At 51.0% G+C, this 22,411-nt stretch overlaps 1 protein-coding gene across 4 annotated transcripts; it reads left to right on the top strand.

The window, feature by feature from the left end:
- The first annotated feature begins 2,531 nt into the window (after positions 1-2,531).
- Positions 2,532-20,437, top strand: NPHS1 (NPHS1 adhesion molecule, nephrin). 4 transcript variants are annotated; one of them, XM_028165036.2, is made up of 29 exons: positions 2,532-3,056; positions 3,164-3,379; positions 3,456-3,578; positions 3,785-3,913; positions 4,556-4,637; positions 5,019-5,122; positions 5,306-5,433; positions 5,522-5,693; positions 5,880-6,037; positions 6,304-6,448; positions 6,551-6,624; positions 7,884-8,070; positions 8,296-8,425; positions 8,575-8,747; positions 9,164-9,304; positions 9,395-9,535; positions 10,042-10,163; positions 11,154-11,325; positions 11,421-11,577; positions 11,673-11,824; positions 13,200-13,311; positions 13,395-13,576; positions 15,172-15,228; positions 16,925-17,044; positions 17,183-17,207; positions 17,314-17,389; positions 17,551-17,644; positions 17,730-17,845; positions 19,844-20,437. In XM_028165036.2, exons 1-29 carry the CDS (start codon positions 2,999-3,001, stop codon positions 19,973-19,975), a joined length of 3,678 nt encoding a protein of 1,225 aa, XP_028020837.1. In that variant the 5' UTR covers positions 2,532-2,998; the 3' UTR covers positions 19,976-20,437. The 4 variants fall into 4 exon arrangements, with proteins under 4 accessions (XP_028020837.1, XP_007165225.1, XP_028020841.1 ...); XM_007165163.2 differs by having other exon boundaries at positions 6,551-6,675; XM_028165040.2 differs by lacking the exons at positions 3,164-3,379; positions 3,456-3,578 and having other exon boundaries at positions 6,551-6,675.
- The last annotated feature ends 1,974 nt before the right edge of the window (positions 20,438-22,411 follow it).

The raw sequence follows: 22,411 nt of genomic DNA, 5'->3' as shown, positions 1-22,411 counted from the left end.
GACTCCCCCCCCCGAGAAGTGGGGGGTTCAGCTCTCCCCAACTCCAAGCCCCTTCTCAAAATATCCCTCTGCCTGCCTTGTTACCGCTGCAAACCATAGCACGTCCTAAGATCCAGGAATCCAGGCCCCCAGCCCCTCCTTTCCCAGGACCCTGCGGTCCGGGACCACCCCCTCGCCCCACTCGGCCGTGGTTGCCGGGCGACGGCTGGGAGGCGGCGGTGTCCGGGCTGAGTCAGGCGGGGAGGCTGGGAACCACGCAGCTTGTCCTGACGGCTACATGCCGCCCAGCTGGGGCGTTCCCACGCTGCCGGCCTGCGGTGCGCTGCGCAGCTGGCCGGGCAGGTGGGAGGGACCCTGAGCCGACAGAGCGGGGACTGGGGGCCTGGGACCCTGGGTCTGACATTCTTGAGCCTGTAGGGACTGGGGCTCCACACTCCGTTGTTCCTGAGCTCAGATTCTTGTGTCCCTAAATAGCAGGGGCATGGATCCCCAGGATTCTAAGACTAGGGGTTCAGACCTCTGAGGACTGAGAAGCTAATGGCCTGAACTCCGAGTTTCTGAGGAGTTGGGGACTCAACTAGGTCCCTTGCCTGCAGCAGAGTGCAGTTGGGAAAGGATGACCTGGGGTCAGAAAATCTGGTCTTAAATCTTAGAGTCAGTGGATTTAACCACCAATCTCTCTCCCACCCCCACTCAGGCCCAGGAGGATTTGAAAATCAACAGACAGTGAACATCTGCCCTAAGTCCTGTGTGTGCATGGGGGGGTGGGGTGGGAAGGATTGGAGGCCTGAACTCCCAGGTCCTTGGGAAGAAGGGGCCTGGACTCCTGAGTCTGAGAGGGTAGATCCTGGGGACCCAGACTTCTAGAACTCTTGGCTTTTGTTTTGGGGATCCAGCCCCTGGATTTTGAAACAGGATGAGCTTGGGTCTAGGACTCCTGAGTCTTGGGGTAGAAGTCAGGTAGTAAGGCTGTTTTTCCAGACACCTGACATCACTTCCCCTTTCTGGCTCTCTGGGGCCACAGGCATGGAAAGATGGAGAGGCTGAGGTCCCAGGAGCATCCAGAGAAGGAAAACATCCAAGGTGGAGGGTGGAAGGTTTGTGCTAATTAAAGGTCCCAGCAATGGACAGCTCTATGCCCTGGCCCCGAGGGACACCATCTGGTGACGGCCCTATGAGAGAACCTCCAGCTCTGCATCCAGCCCATTCCCCAGGAGGCGTGGGGGCGTTGGGAGAGGGAACGTAGGAGGAGGGCAAGGAGTCAGTAGTGGGAGGGAAGAAGAAAGACCAGAGGAAGCATCAAGGATAGAGGTGTGGGGCCTCAGGCCAGATGCCTCATCTTGTTTCTGGATGAGGACCAGATGGGGGTCATAGTGGGGAGAGAGAGAGAAAACGAGCAGTTCCAATTCCTGCAGGAGATAAGCGGGCAGAAGAAGCTTATCCCCTGTGGGTGTGTATGCGCACACTGGAGTGGGGAGGGCAGGCCAAGCAGCATATGGTTATAAAATCCAAAGATGTGACAATCAGGAGGACTCAGAAATGAAGAAACGAAAGAAAGGCATACAGTCAAAGGCTTACTGAGAACAAATATTCATTGAGCTCCTGGTGTGTGTGAGAGACAGAGTATGGGGTGGGGGAGAGATAGAGATGAGAACAGAGACAGAAAGTGAAAAACAGAAACATACAGGCACAGACAGTGACAGAGGTAAAGGCTGGCTGACATGTAACCACCTAATGGAGAGAGAGAGGGGGAGAAAGACACTGAGTCAGAGAGGGAGAGTCTCAAAGCGATGGAGAAAGATAGGAAAATAAATTGAGATGGATTGAGGGAGGGAGAGAGACCGAGACACCCAGAAGGCAAGAAGAGACAGAAAGAGATAGAGGGAAGCTACGTGAACTAGAACTCACAAGGCCCTTGCCAAAGTGTTCCCACACTGGGCTCAGTGGTTGTGACCTCGGACCCTACCTCTCACTCCTGCCCACTCAGATTGCCAGGCACACTTAACACCTTAGACATCTACACACTCACACACTGCACAAACTTCCACAGATCACAGCTCACTCTCACTTTCCCCAGGCTCACAAGCATGCTCACACACTCACAAGCACTTCACACATATGTGTGCACACAGATATCGGCACTCTCCCAGTCCCTCTCACACACTCTTGCACACTCCTCAGCAGAGACCCCTGACATCACTGAGAGGGGGATGTCTACTCAAAGAAGGAAGGGACTTGAAGGTCAGGTACCAGGGTAGGAAGAGCCGAAGAGTCTTACCCCCACGCTGGGTCCCGCTCTCAGCTCCCCACGCTGAGCTGGGACCTCCTGGGTCTGACCTGCTCCTCCTTACCCCTGGCCCAAGCCCGGCCCTTGGGGTCATGGGGGCTGGGGAGGCACCGAGGAATGTGCCTGGCATGCGCTGACAGGGGATTTCTTGCTCCAGCTGTGCCGGAAGGAGCCTGTTGGGCAGAGGCCTGAAGCTGGAGATGCGGGAGGGTGCCTGGGGGAGGTAACAGTGTGAGGACGAGATTCGACTGAGAACTGGACCCAGCTCTGCCACTGACCGCATCCTCGCTCTCCTGGGCTCCCGGGGCCTGCGCGACTCAGCAGTGGGTCCTCCCTGAGGGGCTGTGAGTGGTGAGAGGAGACCAGGGGTGGGGGTGGCACAGGAGAAGAAAGAAAAATAGACACTGACTTCAGGGAAGGAGATAGAGACTGAGAGAGAGAGAGAGAGGGAACTTTAGACCAGGAGAGCACGATAGAGAGAATAGAGGAGGGAGATCAGAGGGGACTTAGGGCAGGAAGAGAGAGAGAGAAAGTGTGGGGGAGGGGAGACTGACTCCTGGGAGGAGAGAAAAACAGAGAAGGAGAAGAAGAAAAAGAGAAACAAAGAGAAAAGTAAGAGACGGAGACGTGGAAAGGGACCCAGAGAAAGACAGAGGCAGACGCAGGAGGCGGGCAGTGGTCACTGTGGGAGCCACAGGCAGAGGACCTGGGATGGCTCTGAGGCTTCCCATCAGGACGCCGCTGCTCCTCATGGGGCTGCTGATGACAGGTGAGTGGGATCCTGGCCGGTGACCAGAGCCAGGTGGCCCTAGTTTTCCACCCACATTCTCCAGGCAGACCCTCTGCCCTCTCCTACTGACACCTCTGTGTCCCCAGGCCTGGCCCAGGTGCCAGTCCCTGCCTCAGCCCCCCGAGGCTTCTGGGCTCTGCCTGAAAACTTGACGGTGGTGGAGGGAGCTGCCGCTGAGCTGTGGTGTGGGGTCAGTGCCCCTGGCAGCACAGTCCAATGGGCCAAAGACGGGCTGCTCCTAGGCCCCGATCCTAGGATCCCGAGTTTCCCGCGGTATCGCCTGCAAGGGGACCCTACGAAAGGTAAGGGACAAGAGCCTGAGATTCAGAGCCACCAGCAGAGGCTGACCGCGGCCCTGACCTGGGGTCCTCCCTGCAGGTGAATTCCACCTGCATATTGAAGCATGTGACCTCAGCGACGACGCAGGGTATGAGTGCCAGGTCAGCCGCTCAGAAACAGGCCCTGAGCTTGTGTCGCCTAGAGTGATCCTCTCCATCCTGGGTACGGGTGAGAGACCTCCAGGACCCATGAGTCTGGACTTCCACCCTCGCCAGCTCCAGGGTCCAGGAGTCCAAGCCCCCAGTTCCCCACCACCCCTTTCCTTAGACCCAGGGTGCAGAACTCATTTCCTGAGCAATGAGACACAAAGCCCAAATCCTCATATCCTTCTGGGTGCTTCTGGCTTATCCCAGACCCTTTCTCACCAGTGCCCCCCAAGGTGCTTCAGCTGACCCCCGAGGCAGGGAGCACGGTCACGTGGGTAGCTGGGCAGGAGTACTTGGTCAGCTGTGTGTCTGGGGATGCAAAGCCAGCACCTGACATCACCTTCCTCCTGAGTGAGTGTGGGTGAACTGATGGGGGCAGCGTGAAGCCCCTGGAGTGGGGAGGGGATGTGTCCCTGCCCAGGGTCCTCCTGAGATGGGATGCAGGAACAGGCTTGGGGAGATGCTGAGGCCAGTGTGGGACCCAGTGGATGGGAGGGGACATCCAGGAAAGGTACCGAGGAGTTCACGGGACTGCTAGGCCAGGACTCAGGGGAGAGGCTGAGGCTCCAGATAGAGATACGGGTGTCCTTCTGGTGCAGCAACGAGAAGCTGAGGTGATGGGGGTGGGTAATGCAACCCAGCAAGGAGGGGAGGGGAGAGGGAATTCCCTGGTGGTCCAGTGGTTAGGACTCCGCACTTCCACTGCAGGGAGCACGGGTTTGATCTCTGGTCAGGGAACTAAGATCCCTGCAAGCCAGGTGGCGTAGCCAAGATAAAAAGAGAGGAGGGGAGAGGCCCAGGCCAGGACTCAGCCCTGAGTGAGGACTCCAGGATTCAGGGAGGCTGGAATGTGTGGAGGGAATGGACATAGTGTTTTTCCCCAGAACCAGGAGGGAGGGGTTGTATGTCCACCCTGAGGAATTCCAGGCCGTGCTCCCCAGGATCTACCTTGGGGGAAAGCTGGTGCCCCTTCAGCCTTCTTGTTACCCCAAGGTGGACAAACAATTTCTGACATCTCTGCTAATGTGAATGAGGGATCCCAGGAGAAACTCTTCACCACAGAGGCCACAGCCAGGTATGGAAATTGGAGTGCCCTCCCCGCAGACTGATCCCCAAATTTCTCCATGAAAACCCCATATCCTAGGGATTCAAGCATGGAAACTTGGGTCAGGTAGGAACATCCGGGACCCAATTCTTCACCCTGACACTCTAAAACTTCTTCATGGAATCCCAGTTCCAGAGGATCAAGTACAAAGGTTTTGGCCAGGTGTGGGCCTCTGCGACCCCAGTTCTCGCTGTTGACCCCGAAATCTCTTCCATGGAACTCTAAATCCTAAAGGAAATCATCATAGAGACTTAGGCCAGGTGTGGGGACCCAGCATGCCCACCTCTTCACCTTGACTTCCCAAATTTCAGATGATCACTCTGACTTTAGAACCCCAACTTCCCACCCCAGGGTGACACCCCAGAGCTCGGATAACGGGCAGTTACTGGTCTGTGAGGGGTCCAGCCCAGCTTTGGACACCCCTATCAAGGCTTCGATCACCATGAATGTTCTGTGTAAGTGGGGAACTGAGTCAACTGTTGGCACTAAGGATAGGGAGCAGGAATTGGGGGGCCCGGGGGGCACCGGGATTATGGAAGGCTCAGACTCTCAAGGGGGAAACATAGGGGTTCAGAGACAGGTTGTGGGGCCTGGAAAGAATGGATGGGGTCCCCAGGCCCGTGACTGCTGTTCCCCAGTCCCCCCAGGACCCCCTGTCATTGAGTGGCCAGGCCTGGACGAGGGGCACGCGAGGGCAGGGCAGAACTTGGAGCTGCTGTGCATGGCCCGAGGGGGGAATCCGCTAGCCACACTGCAGTGGCTGAAGGTGAGGGCAGAGGCAGGTCTGGAGACGCGGGGAAGGGCGAGGGCCAGGAGCCGGCCCTGAGCTGGCCCAGGCCTGTTCCTGTCTCCAGAACGGCCAGCCAGTGTCCACAGCCTGGGGCACAGAGCACGCTCAGGCAGTGGCCCGCAGCACGTTAGTGATGATCGTGCGGCCGGAAGACCATGGGGCGAGGCTCAGCTGCGAGGCCTACAACAGCGTATCTACAGGGATCCAGGAACGCGGGGTCACGCTGCAGGTCACCTGTGAGTCCTGGTGCCAGCTGCCCATCTGTCAGTCTGTGCCCCAGAGAACCATCTGTTTGTGTCCCCAAATCATGCCTGCCTGATGCCAAAGACCTCATCATCTGTCCCCAGTCTCCTCTCTGTCTGGGCTCATCTGTGAGCCGTGCGGCCCAGCTTATGTCTCTCCTCTGTCCATCATCCCTGCAGTTCCCCCCAGTGCCATTACCATCCTGGGATCTGCATCCCAGTCTGAGAACAAGAACGTGACACTCTCCTGCATCACCAAGTCCAGTCGCCCGAGGGTCCTACTGCGATGGTGGCTGGGCTGGCGGCAGCTGCTGCCCACAGAGGAGACGGTCATGGATGTGAGGCAGGGGCCGGGCTCCTGGGTCTGAGAGAGGAGGGAGCTGAGGGCACAACTCCTGGATCTGGGAGAGGAGGGGGTCTGGCAGCTTGGATGCCTTGGTGCCCGGGGAGCAAGCATGGACTGGGGCCCAGGGCCTCCAGGGTCTAACAGAGGAGAGGGTGGAGATGATTCTGTGTCCCTGCTGGGGTCTGAGGTGGACCCAGGTCACTGGTACCATGGATGGGGGTGCCCTACTCCCCCAGTCTGAAGCTCGCTCCCTGCCAGGGCCTGCATGGTGGCCACATCTCCATGTCTAACCTGACATTCCTGGCGCGACGGGAGGACAATGGTCTGACCCTCACGTGTGAGGCCTTTAGTGAGGCCTTCACCAAGGAGACCTTCAAGAAGTCACTCACCCTGAATGTGAAATGTGAGGCTCCACCCTCACCCGGGGGTGCCCCGTGCCTTAGAGACGCCCACCCTCAGGCCCCAGCCGGGAGAGAAAAGCCACTCTTCCTGGCTCTCCCCACAGATCCTGCCCAGAAGCTATGGATTGAGGGCCCCCCAGAGGGGCAGCGTCTCCGGGCTGGGACCCGGGTGAGGCTGGTATGTTTGGCCATTGGAGGCAATCCAGACCCTTCCCTCACCTGGTACAAGGTTGGTGCCAAGCAAGGGTTGTGGGGTGGCCGGGAATGTGGGGGAAAGATGAAGCCCCTTCTCTCCTCCTCTTGGGAAATCTTGGGAAACCTGAATTTCTTGAAAAATACTGGAGATTTTGAGTTTCGGCAGGGAATTGGAAAAGACAAACGCCATGAGAATTAAATGGGACCTTAGGAAAAGTGAGGAAGTTCTGGGAAAACAGTGAGAATTCTAGAATAAAAGAAAGAATTCTGGATCCAGATTGGGAATTCTAGAGAAAAGGCAATTAATTTCATTAAAATTAAAGGAAATACTGGTGAAATCTTGGAGTTCAGGTGAAATGGCAGGAATTTTAGGGAAAGACTAAGAATTCCAGAAACAAAGACAATGGTGGGCAAAGCCTAGAAATTTGGGGGGAAAGACTAGTAATCCTCCAGCACATTTGAAAAATCCATTAATATTAAATTGAATTCTTGGGACTTGGGGGTAAGAAAATGAAATTCCATTAAAATTTAAAAATTCTGGCAGAATTCTGGGAGACTCTTGGGAAATTAGGAATCCAGTGGAAATTCTGGGGAAAGACTAGGCATTATAGGAACGAAATCGAATTCCATTTAATTGGATGGAATTTTGGAGAAATGCCACGAATTGGGGCAATACAAAGGATTCTAGTAAAAGATTAGGTTAATAAGAGAATATTGAGGAAGGATTCAGAAATTTGCGACCAGCCAATGGAATTAAGGGAAAGATCAAAGGAAATCTTTGAGGAAGGTGGGGAGTTTAAGAAAAAGAACTAAGGATAGGCAAAAGTGAAGGAATTCTGGGAAAGGTTTGGGAATTCCAAGGGAGTTTCCTGGCGTAGGGTGTCTGGTAAACATAGCTGGAATGAATTTTGAGGAGTGGGGCTGAGGGTCGGCCGAGGGCACCAACAACTGCATGCCTCCAGAGAGCAGAGGAGGCGGGGGGCGGGGGTGGTGAGGCGTGGGACTGGAGGTGGAATCAGACAGCAAAATCTCGGGGCTCCGGCGGCCCAGTCGGCGGGAGAGATTCCGGTAGGATGTGCTCAGTTCCGGTCCCCATTCCTCTACCCTAGCTGGTGCCCCCGGAAGGGGGCGCCTTTTCCTCATCACACAAAAGCTTTATCTGGGCTGGCAGCCAACCCAGTGGGGCGTCTCGCGGGGAATGGCAGGGCTACCCGCGGTCCCCCAGTCAGTCTCGGCCCTCAGGACTCGCGCACAGTGACCGAACCGCGGCCGCCCCAGGAGCCACGGCGGGTGCAGCTGGGAAGTCTGGAGAAGTCCGGGAGCACCTTCTCCCGAGAGCTGGTACTGATCACCGGTCCGTCGGACAACCAGGCCAAGTTCACGTGCAAAGCCGGCCAGCTCAGCGCGTCCACGCAGCTTGTGGTGCAGTGTGAGGAGGCGCACGGCCGGGCTGCGGGGGAGGGCTTGGCCGCGGCGGGGAACTGAGCCGGAACCGTGGCTGGCGGCTTGGGGATGGGGGACGGCTGGGGGAGGGGTGGGTGCCGCAGAGCCCCGGCGCGCTCGGGGCTGGGCGGGGCCTGGGTCACTGCCGGGCGGAAGCAGGCCGGGCCTCCTCCTCACCTCTGGGCCTCGCTCCTCCCACCGGTTCTCGAAGTCCCCCCAACTAATGTGACGATCCTGGCCAATGCGTCGGCGCTGCGCCCGGGGGATGCCTTAAACTTGACGTGCGTCAGCGTTAGCAGCAACCCTCCGGTCAACTTGTCGTGGGACAAGGAGGGGGAGAGGTGAGAGTGCGAGTGGCCCCGTCGCTCCCTGGTTCTGGTCACGCTCCTTTACAGTTAGAATCCCGCCCCCGCCCTACTTGCTGTTCTGTCCAGTACCCTGCCCAGTACCCAGACTCTGGCTCTGGTCCTACTCCCTGCCCGGTCCACAGGCTGGAGGGTGTGGCCGCCACGCCCCGGAGTGCTCCATTCAAAGGCTCCGCCGCCGCTAGGAGCGTCCTTCTGAGAATGTCATCCCGCGACCACGGCCACCGCGTGACCTGCCGTGCCCACAGCACCGAGCTACGGGAAACCGTGAGCGCGTTCTACCGCCTCAACGTGCTGTGTATGTGTGCAGGCCTGGCGTCCCTCTTGATTCCCTCCTGACCCTATACTACGTGGGTCTTCATCTTGATACTGTCTTTGACTTCCATCCTAAACCTTGAAACTTTCCTGACCTTTATCCTCACACCCGACCCTGCACCAGCTCCTATCCTGCCCAACCCCCATCCTGCCTTTTGTCCTCTATCCTTACCCCTGACCATCACCCCCATCCCGAACCCTCTTTCCATCCTTAAAGCTGACTCTGGCTTCTCCTGAACCTAACCCCCATCTCAGCTCTGAACTTAATTGCTACCTTGTCCACAACCTTAAAATCGAGTCATGATCTCGACTTTAACACTTCATGCCTGCACCTGATCTCAAATCCTCCCCGGATCCGAACCTTAACAATCTTGACTCCCAGCGGCGCCTCCTCCGCAGACCCTCCAGAGTTCCTGGGTGAGCAGGTGCTTGTGGTGACCGCGGTGGAGCAGGGCGAGGCACTGCTGCCCGTGTCCGTGTCTGCCAACCCTGCCCCGGAGGCCTTCAACTGGACCTTCCGCGGCTACCGCCTCAGCCCAGGTACAGGGAAGGGACATGAAGAGGAGAGCAGGTCTCCGGGACTCCAGGACGGGAGGGTCTGGCAGGCCCCTCAACCTTTACTTCCCCCAGCTGGCGGCCCCCGGCATCGTATCCTGTCTGGTGGAGCTCTGCAGCTATGGAACGTGACCCGCGCTGACGATGGCCTCTACCAGCTGCACTGCCAGAACTCAGAGGGCACCGCTGAAGCTCTCGTGAGGCTGGATGTACACTGTGAGCCCCCTCGTCACCCTAGGCAAATAGGGAGCATTGGAAGCCCCGCCCACCATGGAAACCACACCCATCCAGGGAATCTTGCCCACTGTGGAGTCTCCTCGTTGTGGAAGCTCCACCCACCCGGGGATTTTCACCCATCCTGGAAGCCTCCCACTCTGGCAGCCCCCACTGTGACGGAGCCACGTCCACTTTGGGAAACCTGCCCCCTAGAGAGACCCTATGTAGAATCTCTGCCCACCTACTCCCATCAGCAAGCCAAGCCCATTGTGGAAGCCCCACTGCCACACAATTCTGGAGGTCCACCGCACCTACTCTTGTCACTACAGTGGTATAGTAGAGGGTGGGGACAACCTCATTAACCTTGAGAACTTTACTCCAAAGGCAGACTTTATCACACCCATAACTTTCTCGGGCACCTCTAAGACGCCTCTCCCACCTGGGGCCCTCTTCCACCATGGCCTGTCTGGGCCCAAGTGCCTTCCCCAAGCTCCTCCCTTCCCTAGATGCTCCCATCATCCGAGCTCTCCAAGACCCCACTGAAGTGAATATTGGGGGCTCTGTGGACATAGTCTGCACTGTTGACGCCAATCCCATCCTTCCTGAGATGTTCAACTGGGAGAGGCTGGTGAGGATCCAACCTTTGGTAAAAGGAGGGGGCTGGGGGGATGTGATTTCTTGACTGTGAGTTCCTTGGGAGGAGGGGTCACATCTACATGACCCTCTATAACTATGTACTTGTCTGGGCATGCTCCAAGAACTAACTGTTGAATGGCAGATGGATGGGTGGATGAGTGAATAGATAACCAGGTGAGTGGGTGGGCAGGTGGGTGGATATATGGATGGATAGGTAGATGGGTGGATGAACAGGTGGATGGATGAATGAGTGGATGGAAGAACAGATGGACAAATGAACAAGTGAATGACTGGATAAATGGATCAATAAATGGGCAGTTAGGTGATTGAATGAGAGAAATGAGTAGATTAGACTAGAGAGTAGATGGATGGGTAGACACACCATCAGTGGAAAAGATGTCTGTGGAAGGATAATGGGTAAACGGATGGATGGATGAATGGGTGAGTGCACAGGTCAATGGAGAGATGGAGAGATGGATAAATAGGTAGCTAGATGCATTGATGAACAGATGCATGTATTTATTGGTGTGTGTGTCTATGAGGAAATAGATGGGGTGGATGGGTTGAGAGATGGAAGGGTGAATGGACAGGTAGAAGGAAGACAGATGGTTGGATGAATGAATGGGTGAATGGATGAATGGATGGAATGGGAGGTTGATGGATGTATGGATAAATGAATGAATCGATGGATAGTATGGTTAAATACATGGATGGATGGGTGGGTAGATGGTTCCAAGCATGAATGGTTGAATAAATGGTTGGGTGAGTGGTTGGCTGGGTTGGTGGATGAATGGATGGATCCATGCATGAATGGTTGGATAAATGGATGGATGGGTGTATGGGTGGATGACAGGGGGAATTTTTTCTTTGCTAGGAAGGGTGATTGTGGCTGGGAGAATGAGGCTACAGAGGGAACCCAGTTTGGAGGATAATGGAGCAGGGGCCAGACTTGGGGACCATCTCCTGAGTCTTGTGCCTCCAGGGAGAAGAGGAGGAGGACCAGAGCCTGGATGACATGGAGAAGATATCAAAGGGGTCCACAGGGCGTCTTCGGATTCACCACGCCAAGTTGACCCAGGCTGGTGCTTACCAGTGCATTGTGGACAATGGGGTGGCACCTCCAGCCAGAGGGCTGGTCCGTCTTGTTGTCAGATGTGAGTAACAACCAAAGCCCTAACTTCAATGCCTGCCACTAAATCCACATATCGTGTCCTTCCATACACCTCATGTTGACCTCCAACCCCTCTAGTTGCCCCCCACGTGGAGCATCCCTCTCCTCTAACTAAAGTGGCTGCAGCTGGAGACAGCACTAGTTCTGCCACCCTCCACTGTCGTGCCCGAGGTGTCCCCAATATCGTCTTCACTTGGACCAAAAACGGGGTCCCTCTGGATCTCCAGGATCCCAGGTGAGCCCAGGCCCAGCCAGGTAGCAGTCCAGCCCTAACTTTGATCCCCCAGCCCCAATCACCCTCCCTGAGTCCCTGCCACACCTCCTCTCCAGGTACACAGAGCACACATACCACCAGAGTGGTGTCCACAGCAGCCTCCTGACCATTGCCAACGTGTCTGCAGCCCAGGATTATGCCCTCTTCACGTGCACAGCCACCAACCCCCTCGGCTCGGACCACACCGATATTCAACTCGTCAGCATCAGTATGGTGGGAGGGGGCTGTGAGGGTGTTGGGAGGGTGCTCCCCTAGGTCAATCCCCAAGTCTCTGGTTGCTCTCAGAATGGCAGTGTTGCTGAGACCTGAGAAGTGTTTATGAATGAGGATGGAGTTTTTGCGTGCCCCGAAAATCCCAATGGAGACTGGATTTTTAGGGAAACCCACAACAAAGGAAAAAATGGAGGGGGTTTCTTATTGGCCCAAGTAACTGAAAAGTAGATTTTCAGGAGTCACTGGATCTAGGTTCAGCTGTCATCAGGAACTCCCCATCTCTCAGGACCGCTTTTCTGTGTTGGCTTTATTGTGAGATGTCTGTTAGACATCTAACAACCACTATGAGAAGCTTTACAATAAAGTAAGGCTTCCTAACAGTGGTGTGAAAGTATGAGAATTAAGATCCATCGGTTCCACTTGGCTCCCAGCCCATCCCTGATCCAATCAGGTGGTGAGGGGAAGACAACCTGATTTGATTGTTGCTCCTGTTGGCGAGGCCTAGTCACACGTCCATCCTACAAGGAGTGGAGTCACTTCCATCAGAAGCACGTGGCCTGAGGCTGTGGGCGAGTGGTTCTCCAGTGGATATTCAGGGTTCTGCAACCAGAAGAAATGAGGGGAATGGATATGAGACAGGCACAAAAATCCACCACAAGAAACATATATTATACAGTCAATCCTCCTTACTTGTGGAGTCTGTATTTGCAAATTTGCCTGCTGGCTAAAATGTATTCATAACCCTCAAATCAATACTCATGCTGCTCTCTCAGACAGTCAGGCGACTGTACAGAGCGGGTGAAACATTTGAGTCACCCAATGAGTACATTCTCCACTGAGGTGGAGCAAGGCGACACTCTGCTTTCTTACAGCTCTCATGTTTTGCAGCTTCGTGCTTTTTGTTAGTGATTTTGCTAAATAAAATGGCCCCCAAGCACAGCACTAAAGTGCCGTCTGGTGTTCCTAAGCTCAAGAAGTCTGTGGTGTGCCTTTTGGAGAAAATACTTGTGTTGGATAAGCTTCGTTCAGGTGTGAGTTACAGCACCACTGGCTGTGAGTTCAATGTTAATGAATCAACAAGACATATTGACTAAGATGTCTTTAAGCAGAAACATGCATAATACAAGATCATGTGTTAATTGGTTGATGAAAATGTGACTAGAGGCTCATGGGAATCTAAGCCTGCATTTCCCCTAGAAGCAATGGTTTGGTATTTGCTCGTTGAGGGTTCGCAGTGACTCTAGAGAACATGACCACCATGAATAATGAGAATCGACTGTATATTTAAAATCATGCTTAAGGAATCTGGAAGGAATCTTTCAGAATCCTTCTGTATCCTCTGACTATGTCCCCCATCCTTTACCTCAAAGGCCGCCCTGATCCGCCATTGGGATTGAAGGTCGTGAGCATGACCCCATACTCGGTGGGGCTGGAGTGGAAGCCTGGCTTTGATGGGGGCTTGCCACAAAGTTTCCAAATCAGGTGGGTCCCTGTCATGGCAGGAAGGGGTGGTAGCCAATAGGACGGGGGCACCTCCCTGAATGACTGCTCTCCCTTTCATGCAGGTATGAGGCTCTGGGGACTCCAGGGTTCCTCTACATGAATGTCCTACCACCCCAGGCCACCACCTTCACACTGACTGGGCTGCAGCCTTCTACACGGTACAGGCTCTGGTTGCTGGCCAGCAATGCCCTGGGCGACAGCGGACTAGCTGACAAAGGGTCCCAGATCTCAGTCACCACTCCAGGTGGGAAGGGACATTCTTGGGCAGGTTGCAAAATTCCTCAGAGAACTTATAGGGTGGTATAGTGAAGTCAATACTATTATTCCCTTTTTGCAGATGGAGAAACTGAGGCCCAGAGAGGTTAAACTGTCAAAGCTCACACAGGTAGAAGGAACTACAGATGAGATTTAAACTCAGGCAGATGAACTCCAAAGACTAGTTTTTGCCACTAGACTCTACTGTTGGAATGTGATTGATCACACAAGGGAAATTATAAGAGAATTTGAATTGAATTAAAATGAAAACATGAAAATTGTGGGGTGCAGCTAAAGCACTGCTTAGCAAGAAATTTATAGCATTAAGTGCTCATATTAGATTTTTTTTAAAAAGTCTTCAAATTGTCTAAGTTTCCATCTTAAGAAACTAGAAGAAGAAAGACAAATTAAACCCAAATCCTAAGTAGACGGAAGGAAGGAAATAATAAAGAGCAGAAATTGATGAACTAGAAAATCAAAAAACAATAAAGAAAAATCAATGAAACCAAAAGCTGATTTGTTGAAAAGATCAGTAATGTTTATAAAGCTAATCAAGGCAAAAAAGAGAGAAGACACCACTTAACCAATATCAGGAATGAAAAGGGACATTACCACGGATCCTACAGACATTAAAGGGAATTAGGAAGTATTACAAACAACTTTATGTCAATAAATTCAGCAACTTGATGACACGGATAAATTCTTATATGACTGAGAACATTTTGACTCTGGTAGACACTACAGTGTCGTGGCTAACCACACAGAGCATGGTTCAGACAAACCTGGGTTCAAGTCCCAGCTCTGCAACTTCCTAGATGTGAGACCTTAGGCAAGTCACTCAAGACTCAGTATGATCTTTGAGCCTCAGGCTCTAAAGATAAGGTGTATCTCCAGCCTCTGTATCTCAGTTTCTGAAAATAAGGTCTATCTTAGACAGTTGTGAGGATTAAATAAAATATATCTAAAACTCTTAGAACAGGGCCCTGTACAAAGTAAGCGCTATGTAGATGCTAATTTAAAGAAATGCCCCCTGCTCACCTTCTGTTTACTTTGCCCCATGAAAGCTCCCTTTTTCTGTCTTTCCCTTCCTGACAGAGCAGCCTTTTTCCTCATGGAAGTAAGGACTCTTTCCCATCCCTACAATCTTCCCTCCCCTTTCCCCCACCTCCATTCCAGTTTTCCCTTTAAGCACTAAAGCATAAAGTAGTACTATACTTACATCCGTTGCTCTAGAACTTATACCTCTATTAAGGCATTCTGAGAACCCAGCATCTTTTTTGATTAATCCCTAAAATTGACAATTCAGGTTAAAAGGACCTTCCACACCATAAAGCACTCATCAATAATTTATTATTTTTTTATTATTAGCATTATTATTATTAGCATTAGTGTTAGAATGGCTATTAATAGTATTGTCATTATCATCAGCAATTTCCAGTTCTCTTTGAAATATTCCTAAGAAGTCATAAATTAGTTCCCATGAGTCTCAAAATGGGCTGCAAAGCTTAATAGGAGGCTGAGAAATATTTAAGGCTTATCTCAGATTAATGGTGTTAATTTGCATTCTCTATATCCACCTCCCAGGTCTAGACCAACCTTCTGGAGAACCTGACTACCAGCTGCCTACAGAGCAGCCTGCAGGCAAGTCCTCAATCCCCAAACACCCTCTCTTTCCTGGAAAAAACTTTCTGGTCTCTAACCCCACCTCCTCTTCCTTGTGGCCACAGCCCTTTAAGACTTAGCTCTGCCCTGTAGGCCCTCACTCATATCCTTAGCTCTTCCCCTTACCTGGATGTGATAAATTTTCTCTCTTCCTAATTCAGTTTAATTCTGAAAAACAAAGCAAAACGAAAAACTAGCTGATTCCATGCCCTGTGCAGAGCCTGTGTCAGTTGGCTTTTGCTGCGTAACAAACCATCCCAAATACGCGCACTTACAGCAACAAACATTATTTCTTGTGATTCTATGAGTGGCTGAACAGTTCTGGTCTGGGCTATAGTCATGTAGCAGCTCTGCTGGGACTGGTTGGTCTAGGGGGGCCCCTCCTCACACGTCTGACAATCTGGCTCTTGGTTGGGACAATGGAGGTAAGTGGGCCGCATGTGCCTCCTTGGCTTGTTCGCATGGAGGTAGTCACTGGAATCCCAAGAGCAGCAGGAGAGGGCAAGTTCCAATTTACAGGCACTTTTCAAGCTTCTGATGCTGTCTCATTGGCTGAAGCAAGTGACATGGCTCAATTCAGAGACAGTGTGGAAGGGAAAATCTCAAGGGTATGCATATAGGGAGACAATTATGATCATTTTGCAAATAATCCCCTTTAGAGTCTGAGAAGGTTGCAAGTGACAGAAATTCAGCTGTTGTTGACAATAAAAAGAATGGCTTGGCTCATGAAATTGAAACCTCTTAGTGTGCCTGGATTCAGGTGCTCAAAATTTTCACCAAGGATCAGTTTCTCACTCTCTCTCTCAACTTTGCCTTCCACTCTGATGACTTCCTTCTCAGGTTCTTCTCTTAAGAAGGCAAAGAAGTCCTCCCACACCTTCAGCTTTTATTTCACTTCTTAGCAGCTAGCAGAAGAGTGTCCTAGATGTTCTTGCAAAAATCCACCTTAGGTCAAATGCCAGTCTCTGAACTGATTGCCGTGGGAAGAGGAATGGGTGCTCTTATTGGCAATGTCAGGCCATGTGTCCTCCACAGAGTCCTGGGGAGCCATCCAGGCTGAGAGCAGGGAGTAACCACCGTCAAAGGAAAATGGGTCCTGTTAGCAGAAGTTGGGGAAATGAGCGCTAAGCAGATGTCTACTGAGAGAGACTTAGTCCTGTCCTCAGGGATATAGCAGAGGACTCTGATATTGTCTGGGATGGAAGTTTGTGCAAAGAGGAAGTCATTTGAGATGGAGTTTGAAGGGAGAGTAGAAGTTTGCTTGAGATGAAAGGACATTTAAAGACAGACACTTGACTATTCGAAAGCTTAGAAGTGTGGGTTTGTCTCAGTGATTCTGGAAACAGCCAGTGGTTAGTTTTGTGTGGCTGGAGGGTCAATAGTCTGTGAGCAAGAGTGGAGACATGGGAAGAGGCCAGATCACAGAAGGTCTTGAATGCCCAGCTAAAGAGCTGAAGTTCCTGCTTGAGTCCATACAAAGGGCTTGGGCAAAGGTAGGACCCAGTGCTAATGGCCTGATTTGAGAAAGGAGCCACCTTCCCTGGGGTGGCAAAAGGAGTGGACATGGAAACCCCTGCCCATCTGATTTCCTGACCTAGGAGGAGGACTTTGCTTGGTCAGGGACAGGCTTTTTCAGAGAACCCCAGTTGAAGTCTAAAACCAATTGTCCCCACAGGACCCTCAAAGCTGCCCCTGCTGCCGGTGCTGTTTGCTGTTGGGGGTCTTCTGCTGCTTTCTAACGCCTCCTGTGTCGGGGGATTCCTCTGGCAGCGGAGACTGAAGCGTCTTGCTGAGGGTGAGGAGGGACCTTTCCCCTGCCGGGACGGAGGCCCAAGGGTGATGGGAGCCCTGGGTTGGCTGCATATGAAGGCATCCCAGGGCCAAGTGGGCTCGAGGAGCATGTTTCTGACCCCTTTTTTCCTACTTCCCTCAGGCATCTCAGAGAAGACAGAGGCAGGGTAAGTGGGGATATTTTTCTGTAAGGAAGACTCTGGGGAGGAGGATTGAGGGAGACAGCTGTCAGAGGGTCAACACCCAGCTGCCCCCATGCCTCCATCCTGGAAGGTCGGAGGAAGACCGAGTCAGGAATGAATACGAGGAGAGCCAGTGGACTGGAGACCGTGACACCCGAAGCTCCATGGTGAGTGAGGGTGGTCCTGACACCCCACCCCCGACAGGGAATTGACAGTGACTAAAATTCCACTGTCAGCTTCACGTTAATCATTGCCCTTTCCAGGAATGATGGAGTCAAAGTATGGAAAAGACTTTATCTGTTGTTTTTTGCGGGGGGGGCATTGACAGGTTAGCACAACAGATGTAGAGCCATATTACCACTCCATGAGGGACTTCAGTCCCCAGCTGCCCCCCACGCTGGAGGAGGTGTCTTATCCCCGAGGTGAGTGGTGAGCACAGTGGAAACCCCCTCCCCATAGGTACCCCTGACATCTGGACCTGGTGCCCTGATCACCTCTCCCTTCCAGGTCTCACAGGTCTTGAGGAGGAGAATATGACTTTTCCTGGGCACGTGTATGATGAGGTGGAAAGACTGTACGCCCCGTCTGGGGCCTGGGGACCCCTCTACGATGAAGTACCGATGGTGAGGAGATTTGTATCAGCAGAAATATTTCTTGGCTAGTGCTGGAAACCCACCTCCTACTGCTTTTATTAATTAGGGTAAGCTAGCTGCTGTAGCAAAGAGGCCTTAGCCATAATCCAGTGGCCTAAACAAGACAGTCTATTTCTTTCTCACATAGCAGTCAGAGGTGAGTGGCCCTGCTGCATGTGGTTATTCTGGAGCCCAAGTTCTTTCTGTTGTGTTCTTCTGCTATCCTCTAGTAAGTTGACCAAGTTTACATGGATGGGACAGTTCCCCGGGGGTTTCAACCGGTGGGAAAGGGAAAAAGAGAGCATGGTAGAGGCACAACCCTGACTTACGGTACAGGCCCAGAAACGGTGCATTCTGCTCTTATCCCACTGGTGAGAATATGGACATGGTCACACCGAACTGCAAAGGAGTCTGAGAAATGCAGCCTATTTGGCAGCTATATCCCCTACTACAATTCTGTTACTGTGGAAGAAGGAAGGTATGTAGTTGGTTGGATAATTAGCCATCTCCACTATACTGGTTAAGCAGAGAGATACAGAGAAATAATTTTTTGGCCCACTCAATGGAAAAGTCAAGGGATAGAAATGTCTTCAGGCCCACCCAGAATTTCCTCTCTAAAGGTGTCCCTAGCAAATTCAGGTTTGTATCCTATTAGATTAGAAACCTTCAAATAAAGGGAGTGCCTCTTTTTCAATAGCTCCAAAGCCCCAACGCAGACACTTATTGGTTTAGTTTGGCTGATACTCATTGCTGAACCACTGAAGTGGGGAGTAGAATATGCTAATTGGACAAGTCTGAATCAGTGCCCACCCATGGCATCAGGGAGTAGGGGCCAGCCCCACTCAATCCACTGGGCTGAGAGTGGAAGAGGGATGGAGAGCACAGAGGGAAGTAAAGATTGTGGCTGGGCAGGCAAAAGCAGCAGACAGGGACCTTGGCCACCAACTAAGCCCCACCTACTGCCTCACAGTAAGGGAGGTGGGGCAGAACCCCTACTTTCTGTGTGGCCTTGACTAATGCTCTGGCTACAGTGGGCCAAAGATTTCCCTCTGTAACTTTGTCCAGATGGGGAACTGTTCTCCCCACAAAGGTGGAAATAAAGTGCATAATGCTGTCCATGGTGCTGAACCACACGTGCCCTCTAAAGCACAGACGCAGTCTGCACACTTTCTGAAAAGGGCCAGATCGTAAATATTCTGGGCTTTGCAGGATATAGTGTCTTTCTAGAAACTACTCACTCTGCCATAAAAACAGCCATAGGCAATAGATAAACAAACAATTGTGGCTAAGTTCCAATAAAACTTTATTTTTGGGCACTGAAATTTGAAATTAATATAATTTTCACATGTCACAAGTATCATTCTTTTTTTGATATTTTCCCAGCAACTAAAAAATGTAAAACTCTTCTTAGGCAATAAAAAAATGCAGTGGGCCATATTTGGCCCGTGGGCAAGTCTGCTCTAAAGTTTGCTGATCAAAAACAACCATTTTCTCCCAAATCTAGGGAAAGCTCATCCCCAGTAGCGACCACCCTACATGGTCTTTTAACTCTTCTATTTTGATGAGGGAATGTTTTGGACATTCACAAGATTGACAGAATCAAGACTCACATTCCACAATTCCCATAGCTGATATCGTGGGCTAACTAAAAGTTTCACACGTCTGACATTTAAATTACTTTTTTGAGAGTAAATCACAAGATATCTTGGACTTGCTTAAAAATAATCCAGTTGGGAGGGTGGGGGATAAGAAGCTAGAGATATAGATAAATAAAGACTGACCAAAGGTTGATATTGTTGAAACTAAGTGATGGGCTTACGGGGGTACATAATAATCACTCTCCTCTTTGTTTATGTTGGAATTTCCACCATAATTAGAAACTAAAACATGTTTTTCTATGAAGTAGAGCAGGAGGGTGTATCCCCCAGAGCTTCAGTGATGACCCACAGAGCATCTCTCTATGGTTCTAACTCCACTTTTGCTTGTCAGGGCTCCTGTGACCTCTACTGGCCTGAAGACAGGTATGAGGATGCAAGAGGAATCTATGATCAGGTGGCAGGAGATTTGGACCCTATGGAACCTGATGTTCTACCCTTTGAGATGAGGGGACAGCTGGTGTGAGACAGCCTTTTCCTACACCTGCAAGACATAATATCCCAGTTGTCCTTTTTATTCCAGCCTAGGCTGAGCTTGTTAAGTGATCTCCATTGGACACAAAGGGACTGGACTTTTTCAGAAAGGGAAGTGGAAGGGTGTATGTAAGTGACAGAAGATGGTTCAACCCGGTGTCAAAGTATAAACAAACCTCCTCCTGGGATTGGATTTAGAGTTCTCCATAGGGACACAGTGAATTGTAAAAGACATCTCAATAATGAAAAGCTAGTCTGAGGGTTTTTATGCTTTTTAAAGTAAACATTTCAGAAGTGGGAAAAGACATGTTAAAAACTCAGTTCATTTTGCGTTCAACTACATCTGAAATAGCTTGGTTTATGCTTTTCCATAATTATCTACAACACGATGTATAAACTATGACACACATGTAAACATAAATAGACTCTATAGAAAATAAACAGCCTTTATTGAAACAAGCTGGACACAAAATAATACATGCTATGTGATTTCGCTTATAGAAATTCTAGAACAGGCAAAGCTAATCTACAGTGACAGAGCCAGATTAGTGGTTGCCTGGGGCCATGGGAAGGAACTGACTAAAAAAGAGTATGAGGAAATTTTTGAGGGGGTGATAGAAATGTTCTATATGATGATTGTGGTGGTAGTTATATGAATGTATAGATTTGTCAGAACTCACTGAACTCTACACTTAAGATGGATGCATTTTATGGTACATAAATTATACCTCAACAAAAGTGACTTTAAAAACAGGCACCGGGCCTCCCTGGTGGCGCAGTGGTTGAGAATCTGCCTGCCAATGCAGGGGACACGGGTTCGAGCCGTGGTCTGGGAAGATCCCACATGCCGCGGAGCAACTAGGCCCGTGAGCCACAGCTACTGAGCCTGCGCGTCTGGAGCCTGTGCTCCGCAACAAGAGAGGCTGCGATAGTGAGAGGTCCGCGCACCGCGATGAAGAGCGGCCCCCGCTTGCCACAACTAGAGAAAGCCCTTGCACAGAAACGAAGACCCAACACAGCCAAAAATAAATAAATAAATTAAAAAAAAAAAAACAGTCACCATAGGGGCTTCCCTGGTGGTGCAGTGGTTGAGAATCCGCCCCCCAATGCAGGAGACATGGGTTCAAGCCCTGGTCCAGGATGATCCCACATGCCGCGGAGCAACTAAGCCCGTGCGCCACAACTACTGAGCCTGCGCTCTAGAGCCCGTGAGCCACAACTACTGAAGCCCACGCACCTAGAGCCTGTGCTCCACAACGAGAGAATCCACCGCAGTGAGAAGCCCACACACCGCAACGAAGAGTAGCCCCGTTCGCCGCAACTAGAGAAAGTGCACGTGCAGCAACAAAGACCCAACACAGCCAAAAATAATAAATAAATAATAAAATAGATAAATTTATTTTTAAAAAGGCACTATAATAAAGCAGCCCAGCAAGAGAATTCTTACTTTTTTTAATTTTTAAGTTTTATTTATTTTTTATTTTTTTATACAGCAGGTTCTTATTAGTCTCTTATTTTTTTGTATTGAAAATCAGGAAAAGATAACTGAGAAGCTGTCTATTTCCATGGAGAACAGAGTATAGTTAGGAATAATCTTTCTTTAGGCCCCCAGTTCTATTTTATTAATCATATTGTCAAAACTGTTTAGTTCAAATGCTTTTCCAGGGACTTCCCTGGTGGTCCAGTGGCTAAGACTCTGTGCTCCCAATGCAGGGGGCCTGGGTTCGATCCCTGGTCAGGGAACTAGATCCCACAGGCCACAACTAAGAGTTTGCATGCCACAACGAAGATCCCGCGTGCCGCTACTAAGACCTGGCACAGCCAAATAAATAAATAAATATTTTTTAAAAACCCACAAATGCTTGCCCACATATTATTTTTTTATCAACATAGGCTAAAATAAGTTTTTATACCACAGCACTTGAATACACAAATACATTGGCATCCAATTGATTTCCCTTTAATTAAAAAAAGATTCCATTCCTAAGAATAGAATTTTTCTAATTGTGTATTTTTCCTGTTCAAAGAAGAAGACTACAGGGTATTCCCTGGCGGCCCAGTGGTTAGGACTCCACGCTTTCACTGCTGAGGGCGCAGGTTCAATCCCTGGTCAGAGAACTAAGATCCCACAAGCCAAGCCGCGTGGCCCACACCCACCCACCCACCCCAAAAAAAGAGAGAGAAGAAGAAGAAGAAGAAGAGGAGGAGGAGGAGGAGGAGGGGGAAGAGGAAGAAGAAGAAGAAGAAGAAGAAGAAGAAGAAGAAGAAGAAGAAGAAGAAGAAGAAGAAGAAGAAGAAGAAGAAGAAGAAGAAGAAGAAGAAGAAGAAGAAGAAGAAGAAGAAGAAGAAGAAGAAGAAGAAGAAGAAAGGAGGAGGAGGAAGAAGAAGAAGGAAGGGGAGAAGGAGAAGGAGACGGAGGAGGAGAAAC

The sequence above is a fragment of the Balaenoptera acutorostrata genome, chromosome 19 (genome assembly GCF_949987535.1).
Source record: "Balaenoptera acutorostrata chromosome 19, mBalAcu1.1, whole genome shotgun sequence".
NCBI lineage: Eukaryota > Metazoa > Chordata > Mammalia > Artiodactyla > Balaenopteridae > Balaenoptera > Balaenoptera acutorostrata.
The sequence above is the reverse complement of the archived record's forward strand: the minus strand, read 5'-3'. Positions and strand labels throughout refer to the sequence as shown.

Bases quoted from the DNA above. Each gene is read 5' to 3' on its own strand.
- NPHS1 (XM_007165163.2), top strand. From the start codon at position 2,999: ATGGCTCTGAGGCTTCCCATCAGGACGCCGCTGCTCCTCATGGGGCTG. The intron at 3,057-3,163 runs GTGAGTGGGATC...CTGTGTCCCCAG, and splicing joins CATGGGGCTGCTGATGACAG to GCCTGGCCCAGGTGCCAGTC. The intron at 6,449-6,550 runs GTGAGGCTCCAC...CTCTCCCCACAG, and splicing joins ACTCACCCTGAATGTGAAAT to ATCCTGCCCAGAAGCTATGG.